General features: G+C 45.2%; 1 protein-coding gene across 1 annotated transcript in view; it reads left to right on the forward strand.

The window, feature by feature from the left end:
- LOC144781356 (cholesterol 24-hydroxylase-like) overlaps nt 1–25,559 on the forward strand; it is a 457,687-nt gene that overhangs the window by 32,298 nt on the left and 399,830 nt on the right. Inside the window, exon 3 of the mRNA XM_078660145.1 lies at nt 428–509. Within this exon, the coding sequence (XP_078516271.1) occupies nt 428–509 (82 nt within the window). The remainder of the gene's footprint in view (nt 1–427; nt 510–25,559) is intronic.

Genomic DNA, 25,559 nt, shown 5'->3' on the forward strand with positions numbered 1-25,559 from the left:
CAGGAAAGCTCACAATGGAAACACGGCATGGTCATACAAATTGCACAGTAGCACTACACAAACATCTGTTAACATCACTTAACATAAAAGGTCCTCATATGCTTAAGTAGATTCCAGCTCTACTGCTCCAATGGTCATCTTGATGCAAAGAATAATCTCCAACAATCTGAAAACTTAGATTAGATCATCAAGCCTTTTCACATGTTTAAAGTATAGCAACTACTCACCCACAAATGACCCATGGAGTGGTTAAAATCTAAATTTTCATCAGGAAACAAGTGAAGACCTTTTTTATCAGGTATTTCATTGACAACAAAATGCCTTGAGTTTTCCATGGGTTTCCGAATGCTAATAAGCCACCTGTCATGATTGAATGCTACTTAAAGCAGCTTTACTAACTCAATTAATTTTATTATTCCCTCTACAGGGCTGAAAAGTATGGTCCAGTTGTAAGAATTAATATTTTGCACATCGTGGGACTAATTGTAACCAGTCCTGAAGCAACAAAGGTAAAGTGAATAGCTGGAGTGTGATGGAGCAGAAATCTCACGGTAATCTCTCCTTGCAAAAACACCACTACCCTTGTTTTCCGCTCAAGGCAATAGATCTTTTCCACTGGGTGATGACCAAGAGGATAGCTACATAAACATGAGCAAATCAAATGCAAATAAATATTTTAGTCAATAATGAGAGTTGTGAGTAGTTTTACAGAAATGTATTTTCCAATCGAAATTTAAGTTTCCCTGACTAATCATTCACTAGTCAGATATCAGTCAGGTTACAGAATTGAAAATAAAAAAAATAGAATCAATACAAAGAATATCATAGATTGCAATACAGCGCTTTCCATAAAATGGACATGGTTGGGCTCAATCAAAGGTTCATCATTAGGGTCTAACATTGGCTTCATGCATAGATTCATGACACCTAGACATTTATGTTCAGTTTCATCACAAGCAATTTCATTTGCTGGCAGTAGGCTCAATACATTTGAATTTAGACATGTTTTGATCACAATATTTTTCAATAGCAACTCCACAAAGTAAGGGACTGTTTCAGTACTTGGACATTCCATCATTATATTCTCATTCTTTTTGTGACATACATCAACCGTAGCTACTAAGCTAAGGCAGCTGGGAATTTCTCTGACATTCGGATCAAGGGTTCTTTGGAAATACGTCACCGACTTTTCAACATCTTCATGTTATTGAACAGGCACTGAGAGAGCGCAGCCCTCCCCCCGCTGCAAATTGGTGTATATTCTTTTAAATAAACTGGCATCCCTAGTGCAGGCGTACACCACATTTTCTCCTCAACTCTAGGAATGCTTTTGTGCAATTGTGTAGTGTAGTTCCTATTTTCCCAATAGGCTCTGCGCATTGGAATAGTACCTACAGCAGTAAAGGCCTAGGCCAGACGTTAACTAGGTCTACTACTGTCGATACTAGACTTAATTTTTGGGTTTGCCAGCTAAGCTCAGAGTTCGCTAGAAACTTTCTCGAATGTTCAAGGAAGGATTAACTCCCCTGATTAGACAAGAAGGGATTTAGTTTCTGACAACCATAGAACATGACAACTTTGCTCTCCCCTAATCAAGAGTCAATCTCAAGAGTCGTGTGAGCACAAGGCAATTATTTTACTCAGTCAGTACGTGCATTCTTAGTCTCATCAGAATGTAGAGAAAAGGAAGAGACGGGCGTGTTCAATAAAAAGATGTTATTTATTGATCAGTCTCTTTTCTCGTACAAGAGAAATGGATCGATATTATTGCGATACTTATAGTTAAGTAAAGTGCATACATTAGAAGCAATAGTATAAAATAATACTGTAAAAACATTGATATGGTTTCTGAGCCATATGATGTTTAAAATGATTAAAATATATTTACATACACATATACATTTGACTAAACGTACTCAACTGGTGTTTCTAAATACGCCTACCCCGTGTACCTGACCTAAGTCTAATGCATGGGCGGGAATAGAAAGTTACAGTTTAAGTTAAGTTTGTTTTTGCCAAGTGAATAACTAAAGAATTCTCTAGGAGGGGTTATTCAGTTCTGTACCTGGAATTTAGGATGAATGAGGAATGGTATCTCTTTCTCTGCTCTCGATATTCCAGGCTGCCTGCGAGGGCTGCCCAGAAGCGCCGGTGCTGGGTCTCTCGGCTTGAGATAGCAGCGCGTCTCTCAGCGCGTCAGGAAGGCGGGGCTGCTGCCTGCGGGGTCTGCTTCTGCTCTCGGCTTCGGCAAGTATGGCTGCTCCGTCTTGTCACCACGCGTGTGTTTGCATAGGGCAAGGTCGGCAATATTTATACCTTAAAGGTGCCGGGATTGACGTAAGGATGGACATAGGCACGTCAATAAAGATGTCATACGACTTGCTCGTTAGCACATTCTTTACTAAAGTTCTCTGTGAAATCAAAACAATGGCCGCACGGATTATCCAGGTTGTCATAGGTTTGATTTGTTATGAGAACGTCGTATGCCTTATCAGGGGCTGGAGGAATATCGCTTGTCTAATTAGATCTCAAGCGTTATGACCTAATCAGATAACACGTTCCTGTGCCGTAGTGTGACTGCGTCAGATAACGGTATCTGCATCATGGGGAATTTCTTGCCTCATGGGCTGACTGTTAGTTAACTAGCTAGGTAGTTTAACCAGAATAGGGTCAGGAATAGGGGGATCGATTCAGAACCTATAGAAATACACGACACCCACTCCACGCTAACTATGGTCATATCTACTAATCTATGCATAGTATAACATAGTACAATATACTATAGAGTATAGTGTATACCTTACCACCCCAAAATACATAAATGCATTTTGAAATTTTCAAATATACTGAAAAATTGCAGTCATATATATCGTATGCACTTAAGCTATGAATCAAATGCAAAAGTAAACACGCATTGTTATGCATTATTGTTTGTTGGTATATGAGAAATACACATGAAATGGCTCTTAATATGGCTATACAGAAAAAAAGTCGAAACCATTTCATCACATAAAATATATTGTGAACATACCAGTGGGCAGCTAAAGTCTATATAAAGTCTATAAAGAATCTAAAAAAATAGAAATCTTAGTTCTCTAGGAATAGTTTCTTACTTTAAGCAGAAGATCAGTGTCCCGGGAAAAAATATATAGAAGAATATTTTAGGGGCTTGCTGAAAAAAGTTGCTGTCCGTGAACTGGATTGTAATTGTTCATGTGACTTTATTATTAAAGTTGAAGGCCGAATTCAGGGAACGCCGCGTGCGAGTTTACTCAAAAGTCTCTATTTCTGTTCCGGAGAGAACATCATATCATTCAGGCTTTCGAAAAAACTGTCAACAGCTTCATGAGAAAGTTCCACTAAGTCGGAAATAGGGGTAACCATGCATTCGTGCGCATGATTGTCTCCATTGACATTCTGATTTGCATTGCTGACAGAAGGTCGTACCTGTTCGATGCTGCTTTCATCTTGAACTTCACTACTCTTCAATCGCAGTGGTGAAGATTCCAGGAATGCCGTCATCAGAATTGGCAGCCTTTGAGGGCAGCACAGTGCGTGAACCTTGGTAGGAACCAACAGTGTATCTGCATCCACTGGCGCATCCGATTGTAGCGTCAGACAGGTGTCTAACACGCATTCTTCTCCGCATAGCAGACACCTTAGTACAGGTAAAACACACCTTTGCCACATTGGTCGAAATGATAGAAACCAAGTCATGTTCAGGTCTCTAAGCCGGGATAGTCCCAGAATTTTTGATATCCGGTCCCGGTATCCAATGGCTAGGATCGTATCTTCCATTGTCGTGAGATTTTGTTCTGTGACATGGGTTGCCATAACGAAAAATAAGGACCAGGAATAGGATTCCTGCAATTAGTCCCAGGATCAAGGGAAGTCCGCCAAAAATCGAATGGACGAAATCTGGAAAAATACCCAGTATGGCTTTGAATGGTGTTAATGCCATCGAAAATACTGTCTTAAATACCTTTGAGACCCCAGTGGTATCAGAAATATTTAAGATTTCGCTCAGGATTTCCGCGAAATGTACGGGGGAATTAGTTGATAATAATGTATGTATCTCTGCAGTCGTCCTTGCGACTTGTAGATCATACGTTTCTTTAGATGACGTGAGCCTTGTAGGCGTCTGAAGAAGCACTGTTTTCATTCTGCTTAAAGTGTCTATTCGAATAGAAGTAATTTTCAGACCGGGCCATGCCCTTGCCTCCCTGTCTGGAAAGGAGCTGGGGAACAAAGAACGTCCACAGCACTTGACCTTCGCCGTCGTAGTGACGAGATAAGGAGTCCCGGGCATAAGACTACAACATCTGCGGTCTACAATAAGAATGTAACTCCCATTATAGAGTCTTTGAAAGAATGGTTCTATTTCAGTTGCAGGTGCGCCTTGCTGGTGACATGAAAGGTTGTATGAATTCCCTTCACAGGCTCCGTGCAAACTAATACCGTTACACAGAAGCGTGCCGCTCAGTGACATAGCACAATTGTTGCCACTAAGAAACACTTTCTGTCCTTTGTTACTGACACATGCATGTGAATAGGGCAGGTTCCAAGTTGTTTTAAGGTACCCCTTTCCCAATTTCTCGTACATGCCAGCCTGTATATATTTTTGGCAGTATTGAAACCTGAAGGTTGAGATTGGAATATTTATGATTCCGTGTATTATCCATTCACTGACAGGTCGTTCTGACATTGTCATTGGTAATCTTTCTAGTTTTTCAATGCTCAAGATTGTATAATCAGCACCCTTCTGCGCCATACCGATTTGTCTATCAGTAAGGTTAAAGATTTGGAATAGTGACGTTGTGTTGATTAAACGCCAAGGCACATAGCCTGAACGCAGATTTTGTAACGTCCAACCAAGCTGTACAATAGAACGCAATTGTGACTGACCATGTTGTAATAATAGTAAGTCTTGCGATAATATATCGATTGCTGAAGACACAATGCTGTCCAATGAAAAAATTCTGGAGGACAGAGTCATTAACCCATTGTCCACTATAGAAAGTGATTTTCCCAAATTAATACGGTCAATTTCCCGTATTCTTTCTGCTGTCTCAATTTGAGTAACCTTCCAGGCCTCATTGTATGCTGCATATACAGAGGCTGCTATGAAACGCTTATGACGCTGTTTGCGTGGTCCCAGTATGAAATCACGCAAGTCAGCACCATCAGTAAGTAAAGTTAGGTGTTGCTTAATTTCAGGCAGTGTGGAAGTTTGTAGCCATTGAAGGCATAATTTGCCCACACTGTAGGTTGTTATTATCCCTGGGTGATGTCTTTGAGGATATCTAGGGTCTGGCCTGGTCATTTTGAAACCCTGTGTTTTATTCAGGAATCTATCTTGACAGTTATTTGTATCTGTGGGCCAGATCAACCATTGTTTCCAATCAGGATGTGTTCTGTTTTGGTTAAGTATATGGTTTATGTCTATTTCTTCATCTGTATCAGAGTTATTGCTAAACATTGTTGGCTTTGGAATAGACGGTTTATTTAAATCTTTGATTTTGGCTAAGCCAAGACAGGTGGTTTGTTGAACAGTGTCATTTAAAAATATCATTTGTTCTGGGATCATGCAGGCTCTAAACAAAGCTTCTAAGCCCTGTACTTGCCATTCTTTTGTACCCCAAACACTTTTCAAATCAACATGTTTGTCCCAATAATCAAATCCAAAAGTATTCATTTTTTCAAAGAATGAATCTGAATATATCAATTTTATGTTGGTTATCATGGTTTTCATCCCTGTCTTGTTTGACAATTTGTAATAAAATGTTTCAGCATTAGTTATGTTAAAACCTGAAAAATATGAATATTTGTCATAAACGGTTCTAGAGCTCCCTTTTGGAGGTGTAGCACAATGTTCCCATTGATTATAATTTAAAACATTTCTAGGTTGTGCAGATTTATGCAAGAAATGGTTACCATAATGGTTATAGCAATACATACTATCATAATTTGTAGAACCCTGCAAATAATCATGTTTTGTAAATTTAGCAGACATTACTAAGTCAGACATCATATTGTTAATACTTTCAAAGTCCCAATCATCAGCAAATGAGTTTGGTTTTGCAAAGTCACTCAAGGAGATCTTGATTTGGTGTGGATATTTCAGGATCTCGACCGGACCATAAATTTCATAGTCAGTGTTGTCCCAGGCTACCCCACCAGGTATTGGAATTGCTGTGAAGTTGGCTGAAGAAAGTTCTGAAGAAAGTTCTCGTTTCTCGACGTGTGAAGATGTGTGTGGTTTGAGGACCAAGTTGATGTTCTGACTTGCTGTGTCCATTTTAGCATATTTTCCCTCAATGAAGCGTCCCAAGGTAAATACCATGATGAGCCAAAGTATGAGGATAAATGCACCAAAACCCACCCAAAATTCAATCCATGGAGAAATCAGATATGTTTCTTTTAGTTGTTTCAAAAGTTCCTTCGCTTTGTCTTTAAAGGATTTTGATGATGGCTGTGTCTTTTGTTCGCTGAAACCGTCAGAGGAATCATCGAAGTTGATGAAGTAACCGGATGCAGTTCTGTCAATTGTTCCAATTGGTTCAGGATTTTTGTTTCTTTCATTTTCACTTGGTACTTCAGTATAGATTGGTGTGTCTCTACTAAATGTCTTTATTTGGGTTTTCAGAGGTCTTAGTTCTATTGCATTGTTGCATAGTCCTTGTTGTTCTTCTGTAGGCGTTTCGAATGTGATGAGCCTTTTTGATAGAACCTCTGTACTGGTAGCAAACCTTGGTGTTCTGCTACTTATTGGGAGTCCACTTGGCCTACTGTTTGTTATCGGCCACATGTTGTGGTTTTACCAGGTCGATGGATACAACTCGGTTCTCCTTTTTTCCAGCAAGTGGCGGTAGTACAACTGATCTTGTCCCGTTGACAGACAAGACAGGAACTGCTTTTCTGTAAGAAGGCCCAAATTCCTTCTTTACCGCGATCTTTTCCCTGACTAGATCCCCGACTTTTGGAATCCAGACAGGTCTTGCTGGGACAGGTGGTGAATCTTCAGTGGTTGTTGGCTGTTGTTTCAACTGTATGTTGCTCAGGTCTTTTCTTGTTTTGTTTAAGTCCTGCAAAATAGCCAAACGGTCTTTGACATCAAAGCTTTTTTCTGTTACCACTGAAGTCTGACTATCAAGGTCAGAGATCAACATCCTAGTTCCGAATAATAATTCGTACGGACTGAATCCCTTCAGAGAATTTCTTGGCAAGTTATTTAGACTACGTTGGACACTTATTAGATGTTTGACCCACCCAGCTCCCGAACCTAATATCCTTTCTATTATAGATTGCTTTCTGTCTTGGTTTTTTCTTTACACCATCCCATACCCTCAGGAAGGAAGTGAGAAGATTCCCGCTGGGCTGTGCTCATTTGGCCATTCTTTCCCCCCCCCAGGCTGGATTGCCTGAGAAAAAGAAAAAAATGGTCGAACGTAGCATGCTCTTAGCGTATATGCCATTTAGACTCGCAAATCTTGTATAACAGTCCGGACGTCAGCCGAGTGCTGTGGATCTACATTATAAGTGGGAACTAGCCTGTATATGTTAATCGCAAGCCATTCTTTTTAGTGGTGATGTTATCTGCCTTGATACGACGAGGTATTAAACTGCTTCTCTCCCCACTGCGATCTCTGTTACAGTTTGGGCAGTTTTTTACAAACATGGTGTAGTGCAGGCTCATGCCTGGCCACCAGTACCGTGATTGTAATTCTTCCAGAGAATCTTTTAATTTAAGGTGTCTGTGACCCTCGCCCATGTGTGCGTCTGCGATTAACAAGTTTCTCCTGTCCATGTTTGGAATCACTCTATCCCCCACTCCAGGGATTCGAGCAAAAGGGACGGAGTTTGCATCGATTATGTATGTATAATTGAGTGGATAGTTGATCGGTAACGCTGAGCAGTCGCCTTTTGATGACGTTTTCACCGCCAGCAATGTTTCGCCGTCAATGTATTTTAATGTACGCTTTTTTCGATCTACGGGAGCCGATTTAGTGGCTGCCGCTGCGGCTGTCTCAGCCAATGAATTCCCCACAACGTGAACGCCATCACGTTGATGACTCAGTGAGTGAGTCACGTGAGTCTTTGGTAGTTCTTTCTTAAAAAGAGCTACTTGTTCCCAGAGAAGTCTCTGCTTTATTGGTGCACCTGTGTTATCTTTGTAACCGTTCTGAATCCATGTCTGCAAATCCTTGTTATATGCTTTGACGCAGAAATATGAATCTGACACTATAAGTGTCGGGAATTCGCGATCCGCATTATCTAACGCCATTTTCAAAGCTAATATTTCAGTTTGTAGTTCTGAATTAGTTTCTACTGAGTGTGATTTTGTTAATAGAGGTCTTAGTTTACCTCCGTGCCACACTTCTTTTGTAATCTCACATGTGGGATTGTATGCATGTTCTCCCCAAACGGAGGGTTGAGCATGTCCGTCTGTATAGATTACACAGGCGTAATGTCTTAGAGGCAGAATGTCGATTGGCAGAGGATACGTTTTTTCATATTTTAGATTTTTTAATTCTTCTAGTTCTGGATCAAAGAAGTAGTATACTTTGTCCGTTGTGATTGAATTTACCCATTGCAACCAATCTGGATCCAATGTTGTTGTTGGTAAATTACACGGTGTTGTTAATGCCTCGAAGGCTGATTCAGCTGTTCTGACTGTGATATGTCTACCATCAGCTATGTCTTTCTCTCTAGCTATTGCGGTTTGAACTGCTTGAACCATTTTTCCTTTGTTGCTGAATCTCTGTTCAGCTTTTGTGTACAAATGTGATTTGAATGTAATTGGTACCTTTTCTCCCTCATTAGAGGTCAGGTATGTGTATCCGCATTTCCCTGGGATTACTCGGATCACAAGGTTGCGTGTATTATCACGGGTTTCTAATTTTGTTTTAATTAGCATGTCTGTTTGTAAGGATCTCAAAATTTCTGTGTGTGTTTGAGTCCAACTGGATCTTTTAAAGTCTGGTTTAATTAGATCGTAAAGGGGCTTGACCCTTTCTGCGTAATTAGCAATGTAAGTTCTTCCGAAATTTAGGAAGCCTAGAATTGACTGTAGGTTTTTTAGTGTTTTAGGAGCTTGGATTACGGCACATTTCTCTAGGAAATTGTCTGCCAGGCTTTTGCCTTCACTTGATAACTCATATCCTAAGAATAGGACCGTCAGATGGGCAATTCTGGACTTTTTGAAGTTGAATTTGTAACCCTCTGCAGCGAAACCAAGTATTATGGTGTTCACTCTTTTCAAGTGAGTTTCCAAGTCATCATCTGTTAAGTAAATGTCATCGACATAAGATAATGCTTCATCATCATATTGTTGTAGTAATTCTGTTACTCTCGCTGAGAATACCCCCGGGCTATTCTTGTACCCCTGGGCTAACCGACAGAATTGTTTTTGAGTGCCATTTACTGAGAATGCAGTTAAATATCTGCTCTCTGGTGCTATGTTTTGACAAAAGAATCCGTTGGAGATGTCCAAGGTTGTTTTGTATTTTTTGCGCACTATGTTATTCATTAGTGCAGCACTGTGTGAGTTTTGTACTGCAAAAGTTTTGCAACATGTGTTAAGGTGTCGGTAATCCAAAACTAGACGGTACGAATTGTCTGGTTTGGAGACCGGAAACAAAGGATTGTTCATTTGTGAGGTGCAAGTTTCAATCACCCCTTGGTATTCTAGCTGATCTAGTATTTCATTTACTTGTTTTTTAGCTTTTTGCTTAATTGGGTACTGCCTTTGTGCAGTTGGTTGTGATTTTAACTGGACTTTGTGAGGAGGAGAATCCTCATCCCATCCTACATGATTTTTATATAAAGCAGGTGCTAAGGCCACTGCCCACTTTCTAGCAAGTGTGTATTTTTTATGAATCGGTATTTGATTCGAGAAGGCAGGCATAATTACCTCTTCGCCATGAGGGCACTCCCTGACAAATTCTGGTGGCCAGTCTTTTTCAGCTAGAAGGATGTCATAGCCCTTGGATAGGTTATCCCAAAATAGTCCCCTTATTTTCCTAGTCTTATCTCCCTCTATACGTAATGTTATCTCGTATATCTTGTGGGGCTTGCTAACTCTGGTATCTGCAGTTTCCACTTGAAGGTATTCATTCGTGTCCACTGTCTCCAGATGATTCATAAGGACTTTGCGAGCTATGCTCACCTCTGCTGCGCTGTCTAGCATTGTCTGAGCCCACTCTCCGTTTTTCAATTGTGTCCTCAGTATTCTCGGCATTGTTAACTACCTTGATACTGGCTACCTTCTTTTTTGGAAATTGTGATTTCTTTTCAGTTGAGCAGGTTCCTTGTCTTTGGACTTGGCGTGCTCTTCTGATCGTCCTCTTCTTTCCGATTTCTGCGAGGAATTCTGAAAAGATTGAGAGGGACGTGTATCAATGTCTTGATATCTATCAGGTTTTTTAATATTATCCCTATTTCTAAGGTTATATCTATTCCCAGAGGGTTCACTCTGAGGTGACCTTTGTCTCGGGTTTGGAGATTTCTCTCTTCGCCTAGGAGACCTTCCTCTGGACTGGAATTTCTTTTCTTTTGGATTGGATTGTTTGTTTCCATCCCAGTTCTTTTTTGGTGAATTATTATTATTAAAAAATATTTTTTCTGGACTTGTAGTCAGTTGCGGTTTTACTGGTATTCCACCTAGACTATCTCTGCCTAGTTCTTCATAGGATTTTTCTATGATTCTGGCAATTTCAGCTGGTTGGTCTGCTATATCTGTCTCTTTTAACCTCTGGCGGATCGCCACGTTTGCTGCTTCACCTTTTATGTTGGCTAGTAATATAGCCGAGACCTGCTTGAAGTCTTTCAGTAATTTCATACCAAGAGTTAAAGCAGGTTCTGGACCGTATTCATCTTGAATTTGTTTTAGCACATCTGGTATCACCGAAATGGATGGGACACCGTGCGTTTTTGTGTAGATGGAAGCAAAGACTGTACCCCAAGTGTCACAGTCCTCAATGTGTGGTGCGATTCCCATTGGGAGACATATAGTCAGAATCCTGTGTTTTTCTAGCGGGGTGGTGTCAGGAAACACCGCCTCTATTTGGGTGATTTTCTGTGCCAACCAGAATGGTATCTGTTCCCGTTTAGCTGGAACCTTACCTAGGCAGGATTGGATGTTCTGTGGTGTAATTTTATTTGTGTTCCCCTGGTGAGAGGTCAGCTGTGGTAGTTTAATCGCTGGCTGAATTGTAGAAGTCCGCATTACATACTGAACTAATTGTCTGTGAATTTTTAGTAGTTGTTTTAGCTGTATTAATAGCTCTGGTGCAGGCATCTCGTCGATGTCTGGATGTGGTGTGTATCCGGCTAAGACCGGCCACGTTGCTCCTGGTCTTCCTAAAGGACCGAGCCTTGTAATGTGATTATTATGTTTTAGGGCGCCATCAAATAAGAGCAAATGCTCTTGGAATTTGAGTGGTACTTCCACCTCCTCGAAAGGAGTGTACGTTTCTGGAGGAACCTCTATTTTGTAATAGTGGAAGTACTTTGTTACAGCATTTGCTGCTGGAAAATGTATCCATGTATAGTATACCTCTGTCTGCCGATATTCGTGTGCCTCGATTACGAATATGACTGTGCCACCTCTAGGTGTCAGTCCATTTTCTATAAGTTTTAAGGTTATAGATCTCCTTTTGGCGACCGGAATGAGTATTATATCCGCGTCCGCATCTAGTGCAGCATTATCAGCTGCTGCTATTTCAGCCGCTAATCTAACTGCTTCTCTTTCTCCATCACTGTCTCCCATTTTACAGACAGGATGGTATTATGTTTATTTGCAGATCAGGTTTCTTTATGGAAACAGAGATTAGGTGCACAATATTTTGGAACTGTTTTATCCTTCAACGTTGACTATACCAAGAACCATACATAGGAGTTCCCTCCTGCGAGGTTTTGGAGGATTTTATAACCTTTCACCCACTCCAGACGTCTTTGGAGTATTTGGGAAAAGGGGTCTGAGTGAGAAAGCACGACTGAGTTACTCTAAATGTCTTACGTTAGTTTTATCGCCCTTTCCAAACGCGTTGGGCGCCATGTAGTGTAGTTCCTATTTTCCCAATAGGCTCTGCGCATTGGAATAGTACCTACAGCAGTAAAGGCCTAGGCCAGACGTTAACTAGGTCTACTACTGTCGATACTAGACTTAATTTTTGGGTTTGCCAGCTAAGCTCAGAGTTCGCTAGAAACTTTCTCGAATGTTCAAGGAAGGATTAACTCCCCTGATTAGACAAGAAGGGATTTAGTTTCTGACAACCATAGAACATGACAACTTTGCTCTCCCCTAATCAAGAGTCAATCTCAAGAGTCGTGTGAGCACAAGGCAATTATTTTACTCAGTCAGTACGTGCATTCTTAGTCTCATCAGAATGTAGAGAAAAGGAAGAGACGGGCGTGTTCAATAAAAAGATGTTATTTATTGATCAGTCTCTTTTCTCGTACAAGAGAAATGGATCGATATTATTGCGATACTTATAGTTAAGTAAAGTGCATACATTAGAAGCAATAGTATAAAATAATACTGTAAAAACATTGATATGGTTTCTGAGCCATATGATGTTTAAAATGATTAAAATATATTTACATACACATATACATTTGACTAAACGTACTCAACTGGTGTTTCTAAATACGCCTACCCCGTGTACCTGACCTAAGTCTAATGCATGGGCGGGAATAGAAAGTTACAGTTTAAGTTAAGTTTGTTTTTGCCAAGTGAATAACTAAAGAATTCTCTAGGAGGGGGTATTCAGTTCTGTACCTGGAATTTAGGATGAATGAGGAATGGTATCTCTTTCTCTGCTCTCGATATTCCAGGCTGCCTGCGAGGGCTGCCCAGAAGCGCCGGTGCTGGGTCTCTCGGCTTGAGATAGCAGCGCGTCTCTCAGCGCGTCAGGAAGGCGGGGCTGCTGCCTGCGGGGTCTGCTTCTGCTCTCGGCTTCGGCAAGTATGGCTGCTCCGTCTTGTCACCACGCGTGTGTTTGCATAGGGCAAGGTCGGCAATATTTATACCTTAAAGGTGCCGGGATTGACGTAAGGATGGACATAGGCACGTCAATAAAGATGTCATACGACTTGCTCGTTAGCACATTCTTTACTAAAGTTCTCTGTGAAATCAAAACAATGGCCGCACGGATTATCCAGGTTGTCATAGGTTTGATTTGTTATGAGAACGTCGTATGCCTTATCAGGGGCTGGAGGAATATCGCTTGTCTAATTAGATCTCAAGCGTTATGACCTAATCAGATAACACGTTCCTGTGCCGTAGTGTGACTGCGTCAGATAACGGTATCTGCATCATGGGGAATTTCTTGCCTCATGGGCTGACTGTTAGTTAACTAGCTAGGTAGTTTAACCAGAATAGGGTCAGGAATAGGGGGATCGATTCAGAACCTATAGAAATACACGACAATTGTTGAGGCAGATCAGGCACATCCTTGTGTGTCAGCCTCAGTGAAGGCTTAGCCACTAGGAAAAGGTTTGGTATCCACTGTCTACAGCAGCCAACCATTCTCAAAAGCATCCTGACTTATTTCTGAAGTTGAGGTGAATTCATCTGGTGAATTGCTTCCACTCTCTCTGGTGACACCTTTCTAGCTCCTTTTCCAATTATGTGTCCCAGATATTGATCTTCTTTTTGGCAGTACTCCTGACTAACCTCATGCAATGGCACTGTGATATAAATGTGACAACAATGAATAACAGTAAGCCATTCTTCAGTACAAGGAATGTAAAAAAATATGTTGTTTGGATTCAGTACCATATCACAACATGGAACAATTATGCTGTTAATCTCCTGCACTATTCTGATCTTCTCATTTAGTTTCTGTAAACCTGTGATCAGAGAGTTACATGAACATCAAATCAATTGGCTCAAAAATCCTTAACTCAGTTTATCTCCATTTATGGATGAAATTCCTGCAACTGCCTCTTGTATTAAATTGTAAGAGGGTGTTCTTGAATACATCAGCTGGTTTTATTTTGACTAAAACTGGTTCTGCACATTTTATTAATCTGTCATATTTCTCTGTAAACTCCCATACTTCTAGGTTTACTATTTCTTTAAAATCAGACATTGCATTTTCAGCTGTCATTTCTGAAAACAATCCTACAGATGTCTCTTGTTGGGTCATTTTAAACTGTACATCCTCATCAGAAATCTGATATTTAACATCATACAGTATACAGTAAACTATGCTATTTAATTTGCAATACAAATGTTTTCCTGTCAGGCATAAAGTGCTTCAGTCACAAACAACCTTTTTCAAATGAACCTATTTTTGCTGCAACCTTCTCTAAAACTGGGTTTGTAATTTGTCTGTTTAAAACTCCTACAACTTTTTTAAGCCTATAAATACAGTGACTCATTTACAACTCACAGTGTACACTCACCATGAAATATTACAGAACGATCCCACCTTACATGATACAAATATATAGCAACTCCTCCTGGGATAAAGCAGTATTACCGGCCAAAGGCCCATTTCTCCCGGTCCACTCCCAACATGACATTAACCATTACTAGCGTTGCATTACATAACTATTCATGAAATAGAAAAGACCTCATGACATCTTGCAAGGCACCCTCGAATTTGTTGATTTTTAAGTAAGGCCTGCCCCCCCAGGCTCTCCTGTTGCTTTGTCAACTAAATACTGCTGGTGTAGGGCCCAAAGGCTCTTACCAAAAGACACACAATTGATGGACGGAATGCAGAACAAATCAAAACATTCACCCCCAGTCAAGAGATCTGGGTTAAATCCATCATTATTTTGCTCACCATGCCACCTCAGTTTAGACCTTGCCATATGCAAATCAGTCTTGACCCTGTGCCTCATGGGAACAGCCCGGTACAAAAGGGGGTGGTGATGGACGGAGCATCTGAACCAATCAAACACTCACACCCAGTCAAAAGATCTGGGTTTGATCCATCACCGTTCTTCAGCCCACTCTGCCACCCCAGTCCAGACATGGCTATATGCAAATCAGTCTGACCCTGACACGCAATTGATGGACGGAATGCAGAACAAATCAAAACATTCACCCCAAGTCAAGAGATCTGGGTTAAATCCATCATTCCTTTGCTCACCATGCCACCCCAGTGTAGACCTGGCCATATGCAAATCAGTTTTGACCCTTTGCCTCATGGGAACAGTCCAGCCCGAACTGCCAAGCCAGGTCCTCCTTGGACCATAAACAGCATCCTAGGATCAGTTTTGGGGTTTCACCCCTCCTCAGCCAGGATAGCTTGATTCCAGTGGCACAGTGAGCCCAGGACCCACGTCTAGGCATACCTGGCTCACTTAGGGTGAGAAAGCAAAAGCAACACAATTGATGGACGGAATGCAGAACATATCAAAACATTGACCCCCCAGTCAAGAGATCTGGGTTAAATCCATAATTTCGTTGCTCACCATGACACCCCAGTTTAGACCTGGCCATATGCAAATCTGTCTTGACCCTGTGCTTCATGGGAACAGTCCAGCATGAACTGCCAAGCCAGATCTTCCCTGGACCAGAAACAAGCATCCTAGGACCAGTTTCGGGGTCTCACCTCTCTTCAGCCAGGATAGTTTCATTCCAGTGGCAGAGTGAGCCCAGGACCCACGTCTGGGCATATCTGGAGCACTTAGGGCGAGAAAGCAAAACACACACTATTGATGGACAGAAAGCAGAACAAACCAAAACATTCACCCCCAGTCAAGAGATCTGGGTTAAATCCATCATTATTTTGCTCCCCATGCCACCTCAGTTTAGACCTTGCCATATGCAAAGCAGTCTTGACCCTGTGCCTCATGGGAACAGCCCAGCCCGAACTGCCAAGCCAGGTCCTCCCTGGACCGGAAACAAGCATCCTTGGACCGGTTTCGGGGTTTCATCCCTCTTCAGCCAGGATAGCTTGATTCCAGTGGCACAGTGAGCCCAGGACCCACGTCTGAGCATACCCGGCGCACTTAGGGCAGGAAAGCAAAAGACACACAATTGATGGATGTAATACAGAACATATCGAAACATTGACCCCCAGTCAAGAGATCCTGGTTAAATCTATCATTTCTTTGCTCAACATGCCACCTCAGTTTAGACCTGGCCATATGCAAATCTGTATTGACCCTGTGCTTCATGGGAACAGTCCAGCATGAACTGCCAAGCCAGGTCCTCCCTGGACCAGAAACAAGCATCTTAGCACCAGTTTCGGGGTTTCACCCCTCTTCAGCCAGGATAGTTTCATTCCAGTGGCACAGTGAGCCCAGGACCCACGCCTGGGCATATCTGGAGCACTTAGGGCGAGAAACCAAAAGACACACAATTGATGGACAGAAAGCAGAACAAACCAAAACATTCACCCCAAGTCAAGAGATCTGGGTTAAATCCATCATTTCTTTACCCACCATCCCACCCCAGTTTAGACCTGGCCATGTGCAATTCAGTCTTGACCCTGTGCCTCATGGGAACAGCCCAGCCCGAACTTCCAAGCCAGGTCCTCCCTGGACCGGAAACAAGCATCCTTGGACCGGTTTCAGGGTTTCATCCCTCTTCAGCCAGGATAGCTTGATTCCAGTGGCACAGTGAGCCCAGGACCAACGTCTGGGCATACCTGGCGCACTTAGGGCAGGAAAGCAAAAGACACACAATTAATGGATGGAATGCAGAACAAATCAAAACAGTCACTGCCAGTCAAGAGATATGGGTTAAATCCATCATTCCTTTGCTCACCATGCCACCCCAGTTTAGAGCAGGCCATGTGCAATTCAGTCTTGACCCTGTGGCTGTTGGGAACAGTCCAGCCCGAACTGCCAAGCCGGGTCCTCCTTGGACCATAAACAGTATCCTAGGATCAGTTTTGGGGCTCAGCCAGGATAGCTTGATTCCAGTGGCACAGTGAGCCCAGGACCCACGTCTGGGCATACCTGGCTCCCTTAGGGTGAGAAAGCAAAAGCAACACAATTGATGGACGGAATGCAGAACATATCAAAACATTGACCCCCCAGTCAAGCGATCTGGGTTAAATCCATAATTTCTTTGCTCACCATGCTACCCCAGTTTAGACCTGGCCATATGCAAATCTGTCTTGACCCTGTGCTTCATGGGAACAGTCCAGCATGAACTGCCAAGCCAGATCCTCCCTGGACCAGAAACAAGCATCCTAGGACCAGTTTCGGGGTTTCACCTCTCTTCAGCCAGGATAGTTTCATTCCAGTGGCACAGTGAGCCCAGGACCCACGTCTGGGCATATCTGGAGCACTTAGGGCGAGAAAGCAAAAGACACACAATTGATGGACAGAAAGCAGAACAAACCAAAACATTCACCCCCAGTCAAGAGATCTGGGTTAAATCCATCATTATTTTGCTCACCATGCCACCTCAGTTTAGACCTTGCCATATGCAAATCAGTCTTGACCCTGTGCCTCATGGGAACAGCCCAGCCCGAACTGCCCAGCCAGGTCCTCCCTGGACCGGAAACAAACATCCTTGGACCGGTTTCGGGTTTCATCCCTCTTCAGCCAGGATAGCTTGATTCCAGTGGCACAGTGAGCCCAGGACCCACGTCTGAGCATACCCGGCGCACTTAGGGCAGGAAAGCAAAAGACACACAATTGATGGATGTAATGCTGACCATATCGAAACATTGACACCCAGTCAAGAGATCCTGGTTAAATCTATCATTTATTTGCTCAACATGCCACCTCAGTTTAGACCTGTCCATATGCAAATCTGTCTTGACCCTGTGCTTCATGGGAACAGTCCAGCATGAACTGCCAAGCCAGGTCTTCCCTGGTCCAGAAACAAGCCTCCTAGGACCGGTTTCGGGGTTTCATCCCTCTTCAGCCAGGATAGTTTCCTTCCAGTGGCACAGTGAGCCCAGGACCCTTGCCTGGGCATACCGGGAGCACTTAGGGCGAGAAAGCAAAAGACACACAATTGATGGACGGAATGCAGAACAAATCAAAACATTCACCCCAAGTTAAGAGATCTGGGTTAAATGCATCATTCCTTTGCTCACCATGCCACCCCAGTTTAGACCAGGCCATGTGCAATTCAGTCTTGACCCTGTGGCTGATGGGAACAGTCCAGCTCGAACTGCCAAGCCAGGTCCTCCCTGGACCGGAAACAATCATCCTAGGACCAGTTTTGGGGTTTCACCTCTCTTCAGCCAGGATAGCTTGATTCCAGTGGCACAGTGAGCCCAGGACCCCCGTCTGGGCATATCTGGCGCACTTAGGGCGAGAAAGCAAAAGACACACAATTGATGCATGGAATGCAGAACAAATCAAAACAGTCACTGCCAGTCAAGAGATATGGGTTAAATCCATCATTCCTTTGCTCACCATGCCACCCCAGTTTAGACCTGGCCATATGTGAATCAGTTTTGACCCTTTGCCTCATGGGAACAGTCCAGCCCGAACTGCCAAGCCAGGTCCTCCTTGGACCATAAACAGCATCCTAGGATCACTTTTGGGATTTCACCCCTCCTCAGCCAGGATAGCTTGATTCCAGTGGCACAGTGAGCCCAGGACCCACGTCTGGGCATACCTGGCTCACTTAGGGTGAGAAAGCAAAAGCAACACAATTGATGGACGGACTCAGGACATATCAAAAAATTGACCCGCAGTCAAGAGATCTGGGTTAAGTCCATAATTTCTTTGCTCACCATGCCACCCCAGTTTAGACCTTGCCATATGCAAATCAGTCTTGACCCTGTGCCTCATGGGAACAGCCCAGCCCGAACTGCCAAGCCAGGTCCTCCCTGGACCGGAAACAAGCATCCTTGGACCGGTTTCGGGTTTCATCCCTCTTCAGCCAGGATAGCTTGATTCCAGTGGCACAGTGAGCCCAGGACCCACGTCTGAGCATACCCGGCGCACTTAGGGCAGGAAAGCAAAAGACACACAATTGATGGATGTAATGCTGAACCTATCGAAACATTGACACCCAGTCAAGAGATCCTGGTTAAACCTATTGTTAGAAACGGGACCCTGGCCGGCCAAGACTCGCGTCGAGGTCAGTCAGGGATCACCATTTCCAAGGTCAGGGCAAGGGAGTCACACACCAAGATAACCCCCGCTCACCCTCTAGGTAACGTGGCGCGAGCAGCAAGGCTAATCTCAGAGGCGATGTGTAAAGCGTTTGCGCGCGCACCCCAGCGACAACAACCAAAGGCCCACCACAAAGGAAACTCCACACAAGGTTATATCAAAAATAGCCTTTGTATTATAATAATAAAAACACATTAGATAACACACACACTTTACAATGTGCCAACGGGCACGGGCAAGATTTACAAGGGATTATGTACAGGACAGGGCCACCTGGACCACTGTCAGGGGTATGCACTTGTTAGAAATAATACTTGTAGGTATAACACTTTAGCACATAAACATACAATGACTGTAACACAGAAATAGTAAATGTAGCATACAACCAGTAACTACTGGTAAAGAGAAAATACCTCCTACGCCACCCTAGTCTCTGTAGGGAAATCACGCAGGGAGCTAGGACCTATGGAAGGAAAACCTATCACCTACTACGCCACCCTAGTCTCTGTAGGGAAATCACGCAGGGGGAAGGAAACCTATGGAAGGAAAACCTATCACCTCCTACGCCACCCTAGTCTCTGTAGGGAAATCACGCAGGGGGAAGGAAACCTAAAATAATCACCTAGGCAAGTAACATTTAGCAAAGGCAATCAAACATCAACATTCCTCTAAGCAGGTTACTTTTAGCAAAGGGAAATAAAAGAACAAGGCATTACCTAAGCAGGTCACTTTTAGCAAAGGTAATGACACCAACAATCCTCTAAGCAGGTCACTTTTAGCAAAGGGGATAAACACATAAAGAATTACCTAAGCAGGTCACTTTTAGCAAAGGGGAATAAAAGAACAAGAATTGCACATGTAACATTAAAACACATTCAGAGGTGCAGGTTAGAACTTTTGCGCAAGAATCATATAGCAAAGAAATCACAATGCGCAGGGTGCATGTAGCACAACCCTCAAAATGTCCCTCAGGCCAACTGGCCTCGAAAGGGGCGGAATGCCCTGAGTCTCAGTGTCAGGGGGTCTGCGCAGGCAGCACAGACACAAAAGCCTAAACGTAGCAACTGTCCACTAAGTGCTGGACAGTTGTGAATAGCGAGTAGGCAACGTTGGAGCCAGGTGGGCTCAAGAACAATGACTGGCACCCAAGAGCCTCTCTGGGGCTCTAGAACAACTGTGGGCGCTGTGAGCCTTTCTGGCTCTAAATAAATCAACTGCCCCCTCGAGCTTCTCTGAGCTCGCAAAACAAAGTAGGCAATGTAGAGCTCCTGCGCTCTAAATTAATCAAATGCCCCCAGAACCTCCTGTGGGCTCTAACTAAATAGGGGCGAGAGCCTCGTGGGCTCAAAGAACAACTAGGGGCAATGAGCCTCGCCGGGCTCGCAGAACAGAATGCCCCCTCAGAGCCTCATGGCTCTCAAAAACGAATACTGCCCACGTTGGAGCGGCCCTCTGCCAACCGGGGCCGCTCAGAGAACCAAGGTATGCTGCTTTGAAGCCCTCGTGGCTTCACTCCATCAAATGGCGCGAGATCGCGCTACCGGGGGGAGAGGGGGCGGACACCGACAATGTGTCCCGGCGCCCCTCCCTTCTGCCTCACTCACCGGCTATCTCAGGGCGGGCGGGGCTCCTCTCGTCCCGGGGCTCCTCTCTCCACTCGGGGAGCCTCGGGGACACGACCGGCCGCCTCGTTCGTCTCCCGCCTGGCCTTGTCTCCTTTCCCTCCGCCTGACTTCCGCCGGGGCCGCCAATGGCAGCGCGGCCCTGGGGGTCAGGAGGCGGGACTTCCGGGTCGCAACAGGCAGCGGCCCGGCAACGGATTTCAGGGCTCCCGGGCTGCGGCGGTGAACACGGGACAATGCGGCGTGGGCAGCCGCTCTTAAACAAATAAATACCACGGGGCAATGCCGGGTGGCACCGGCCTTCAAAATAAAGGTAAAGCGAGGTAGGCACTCGCTAGGCCAAAAAAACGGCAAAAAGCGCTCCACAGCGCTATAATAGAAATAAAGCGCACCCAGCGCTTAGGGGCTAAAGGAAAGCGCTCCTAGCGCTACAAATATCAGCAAAGCGCTATTGAGCGCTGTGGCACCAGGAAAGCGCTCCTAGCGCTATAAATCAAATAAGAGCGCCCCCAGGCACTCTAAGTCAAAAGCAAAAGCTCCAGCAGGGACTGGAGGCAGGCAGAGGGGCAGGGCAGGGCCAGAGCCAGCACACTGGGTCTCCAGGCAGGGAGACAGCCAAGTGGCGGTCCTCTTGGCCCCAGCAGCAGCAACAGCCCCCTCTGGCAAGGATCCACAAGTAGAACATCCTCTGTGGGGACACAGCCCCATATTTATACAGAGAATTCCTTTGTTAGGAGGTGCAGGGTGGGGGGAAACCAGTTGCAGCTGGCTTGGGAGTACCCTTGATGGCCCAACCACCCCTTTCATTCACTGGGGAGGCTAGGGTCATTAGACAAACCACAGGGGGGCGGAGCCAGCATTGTGTGGGGAAAACCCAGCCCATCCAGGACACAGATCTACTCCTCCCACACATCACTCATGCTGATCTCTCACTCACCACCGGGCAGACCCATCCAGACTTCCTGGAGCCTGGCATGCCAGCCAGCTCCAGCCAATCACGCTCCAGTATCCTCACTGCACACATACATCAATGTCCAGAAGTAGCACTTCCCTTCTAGACACATACAAGCCGCACATACCATTGCGCAGCATTCACTCTCACGAGTTCATACATACTAAACTCGAGCCTGCACTCCCCACACATCAGGAACTACCAGGGCACACACATTCCCCATGCATTCCTATGGGAGAGCAGGCCAGCCATACTACACGCACGCACTTTCACTCTGGGACACAGGGAAAAAGTGCGCCAAGACCCAAAAATCACTACACAGGGTCATAAATAAAGGCAAAAAGATTCGGGGTGAACCTGCCCTAAGGCCCAAGTCTAACACGACCCCCTTCCAGCCAAAACGCAGGGCAGACAGATCACCACCGTGATGGGCTTCCCTGCTTGGGGCGATAAAACAAGGACGCGGGCCCACAACTGCAGGGACACCCTCCTGTTTTACGCCACGGTGAACCCCTAGGGTTCCTTCTAAAACTACTGTAGGGACTAACTGGGGCACCCCACTGATACTCTCCAGCTGCCCTCGGCCAGGACCAGGCCCTAGGCCACCCAGGTACCACTGGATCCTGTATACTCACAAAGTGGGGGGTAGTAACCCCTGGCACATAATAGCCATGCTCCACTCTTCCTGTCTGTAAGACAGGGCTAGACTTCCACTGGTTCTCCAACCTAGGGTCTACAACCTCAGGCGGACCAGGAGTCTCAGGGAAGGCTCTCCTCCCCTTACCTCTTCTCCTAGGGTTCCTCCTCCTCCTGCGAGGGGTACCCTCTAAACACCAGTCTCCCAACCTAGGGTTTAACCCCTCAGGTGGTAACGGGGTCAGAGGTGGGCTCTCCCACCCTCTGCATCCCCTTCCAGAGTCCTGCTCCCTCCCAACCGGGGCGGTACCTCTGGAGAAAGAACTGGTTAGGACACTGATTACAGTAGTCCCACCCTTCAGGTCAGGCTGATCCTGAACCTGGCCATCCAACCTCCGGTCTACAACCTTTGGTGGAATCACTGCCTGGCACTCCAGGACTTCTGGGGATTCACACACCATCCCCCTGAGGCTAGCAAATGACACATATGTTGGGTGACTGTCTGCCTGGCGCAGATCTCCCGCCTCCTGTCCACCTGACAGTGCGCAAAGATCCCCCAGCACAGAAGTGGTGTCACCATGGTCACTACACGGGATCCTAGCCCCACTGGGTAGTCCCTGACCCACTGGTTCTTCCACTGGGGAACTCCCCCAATCACTCCTCACGCTGGACTCCGGTACTCTCCCTACTGGAGCAGTACTGCCAGACTCTATAACCATGGAAGCTCCGCTTACAGATGCTCCAGGTTCTCTACCCACTAGGAGATCTCCCTCAAGTGAACTAACAGGCAAGTCTAGGTTCCCTTCCTGGTGTTCCCTAAAGGAACCATCCAGACTCTGTGACAAGGCTTCGGGCGTTTGGGGACTCTCGGTCACACACTCACTCCCGCTCCACTGAGACAGGCAGTCAGCCCCTACACCCTCCTCACTAACCAAGGACCTAGCTGGGCTACTCTCACCCTCCTCCACCACACTGGGCTGGAAGACACCTGACCCACTATTGTTGGAATCACTCACTAGTGACTCAGAAGAACCTCTCGCACTGTCCCATCGCTCTGCTTCCGCTGCCAGCTCACATGCGCCAGACAATCCACACCCCAACAGGTGTGTGCGCAACCCTGGTGAACAACAACTGAGCAGGTGCTCTTTGACAATCAAATCAAAAAAGATGTCAAAATCATCTTCCGTGTGAACCTTTACCCAATCAAACAGTGTCCCACAACATTCGTCCTCAAAATCTTCCCAAGACTGGTGAGGCAGTTTTCTAAGATTCCTGAATCTCAACCTTAACTCCTCTTCTGGGAAAACAGGCACCATACTCGGGGAACTGAGAGTGGGACTGTCTACACTTATATTTAAAAAGCTGCCACCACTGGACTCCACCCTCTCTGGGGAATCCAGACAATTACAACTGTGCGCAGGGGAGAGTCTATCCTCTAGGGCTGCTCTCTCACGGATGATGGCCCTTCTCTCCACCTCTATCCTCTCCTGCGCTAAGAGTCTTTCGATCTCTAGCTGCGCCATAGCCTGGGCATGCTCTAACATGAGCTGTTCCATCGCTAACTGGTGCTCCCTTTCTTTCTCCCTATCTTCCCACTCTTCTGGGGACAGGACAAGGGATGGGGCGCTGGTACTGACACTGGGCCCAGCAAGGGACTCCCTACCTATGGGGTCCTCACTATCTGCTGGGGCCCAACCACTGTCATCATCCAACTCACATTCTTCATCAGAATCTTCAGGGCTCCCCACAGACTCACCACCCTCATGGCATGTGGCCTGGTCCCTTTCCTCGCTGCGCTCAAGATCCCTTTGATCCTTATACCATTGGATCAGGTGGTTCCTAAGTTGGTTCTCAGTATCTGACTCATCCACCCCTATGTCTCTCTCTCTACAGAACCTTTCCAACTCCTGCATACTGTACCAAACTAGATCACTGAGATCAAAAACAGGCTCCATTTTGGCAGACGTTCTAGAGACGAGATCACACAGGGAACCTGGGGGTCTGAGCTAAACAGGAGTATACAATCAACAAAATTCAGCAAGATTCCTATCTCAGAACTTGCACTCCACTGTCCAGTGTAACACACCACTCATTCACACACACCCTCCCCTCGGACCGGTAAGGCAGTTTCTACCACCCCTGATTATCTCAACCTGACCACTAGCGACACAGGTACCAAACTCTGGGAGCAGGGCGGGGAACAAGGTACTGGACAAAATACAAATGACACCTTTCAGGAGAAGCAAAACTGAACTTCCCTAAAAAACAATAATCCCAAAAATGTGGTTATCTAAAATTGCAGAGTTTTGAAGTGTGGCCCGTCGCCACTGTGGTACAACGCAAACGCAAGTCCAATCCGCACCGCTAGCCACCAATGTTAGAAACGGGACCCTGGCCGGCCAAGACTCGCGTCGAGGTCAGTCAGGGATCACCATTTCCAAGGTCAGGGCAAGGGAGTCACACACCAAGATAACCCCCGCTCACCCTCTAGGTAACGTGGCGCGAGCAGCAAGGCTAATCTCAGAGGCGATGTGTAAAGCGTTTGCGCGCGCACCCCAGCGACAACAACCAAAGGCCCACCACAAAGGAAACTCCACACAAGGTTATATCAAAAATAGCCTTTGTATTATAATAATAAAAACACATTAGATAACACACACACTTTACAATGTGCCAACGGGCACGGGCAAGATTTACAAGGGATTATGTACAGGACAGGGCCACCTGGACCACTGTCAGGGGTATGCACTTGTTAGAAATAATACTTGTAGGTATAACACTTTAGCACATAAACATACAATGACTGTAACACAGAAATAGTAAATGTAGCATACAACCAGTAACTACTGGTAAAGAGAAAATACCTCCTACGCCACCCTAGTCTCTGTAGGGAAATCACGCAGGGAGCTAGGACCTATGGAAGGAAAACCTATCACCTACTACGCCACCCTAGTCTCTGTAGGGAAATCACGCAGGGGGAAGGAAACCTATGGAAGGAAAACCTATCACCTCCTACGCCACCCTAGTCTCTGTAGGGAAATCACGCAGGGGGAAGGAAACCTAAAATAATCACCTAGGCAAGTAACATTTAGCAAAGGCAATCAAACATCAACATTCCTCTAAGCAGGTTACTTTTAGCAAAGGGAAATAAAAGAACAAGGCATTACCTAAGCAGGTCACTTTTAGCAAAGGTAATGACACCAACAATCCTCTAAGCAGGTCACTTTTAGCAAAGGGGATAAACACATAAAGAATTACCTAAGCAGGTCACTTTTAGCAAAGGGGAATAAAAGAAC

Source organism: Lissotriton helveticus, chromosome 9 (genome assembly GCF_964261635.1).
Source record: "Lissotriton helveticus chromosome 9, aLisHel1.1, whole genome shotgun sequence".
In the NCBI taxonomy this organism is placed as follows: Eukaryota; Metazoa; Chordata; class Amphibia; order Caudata; family Salamandridae; genus Lissotriton; species Lissotriton helveticus.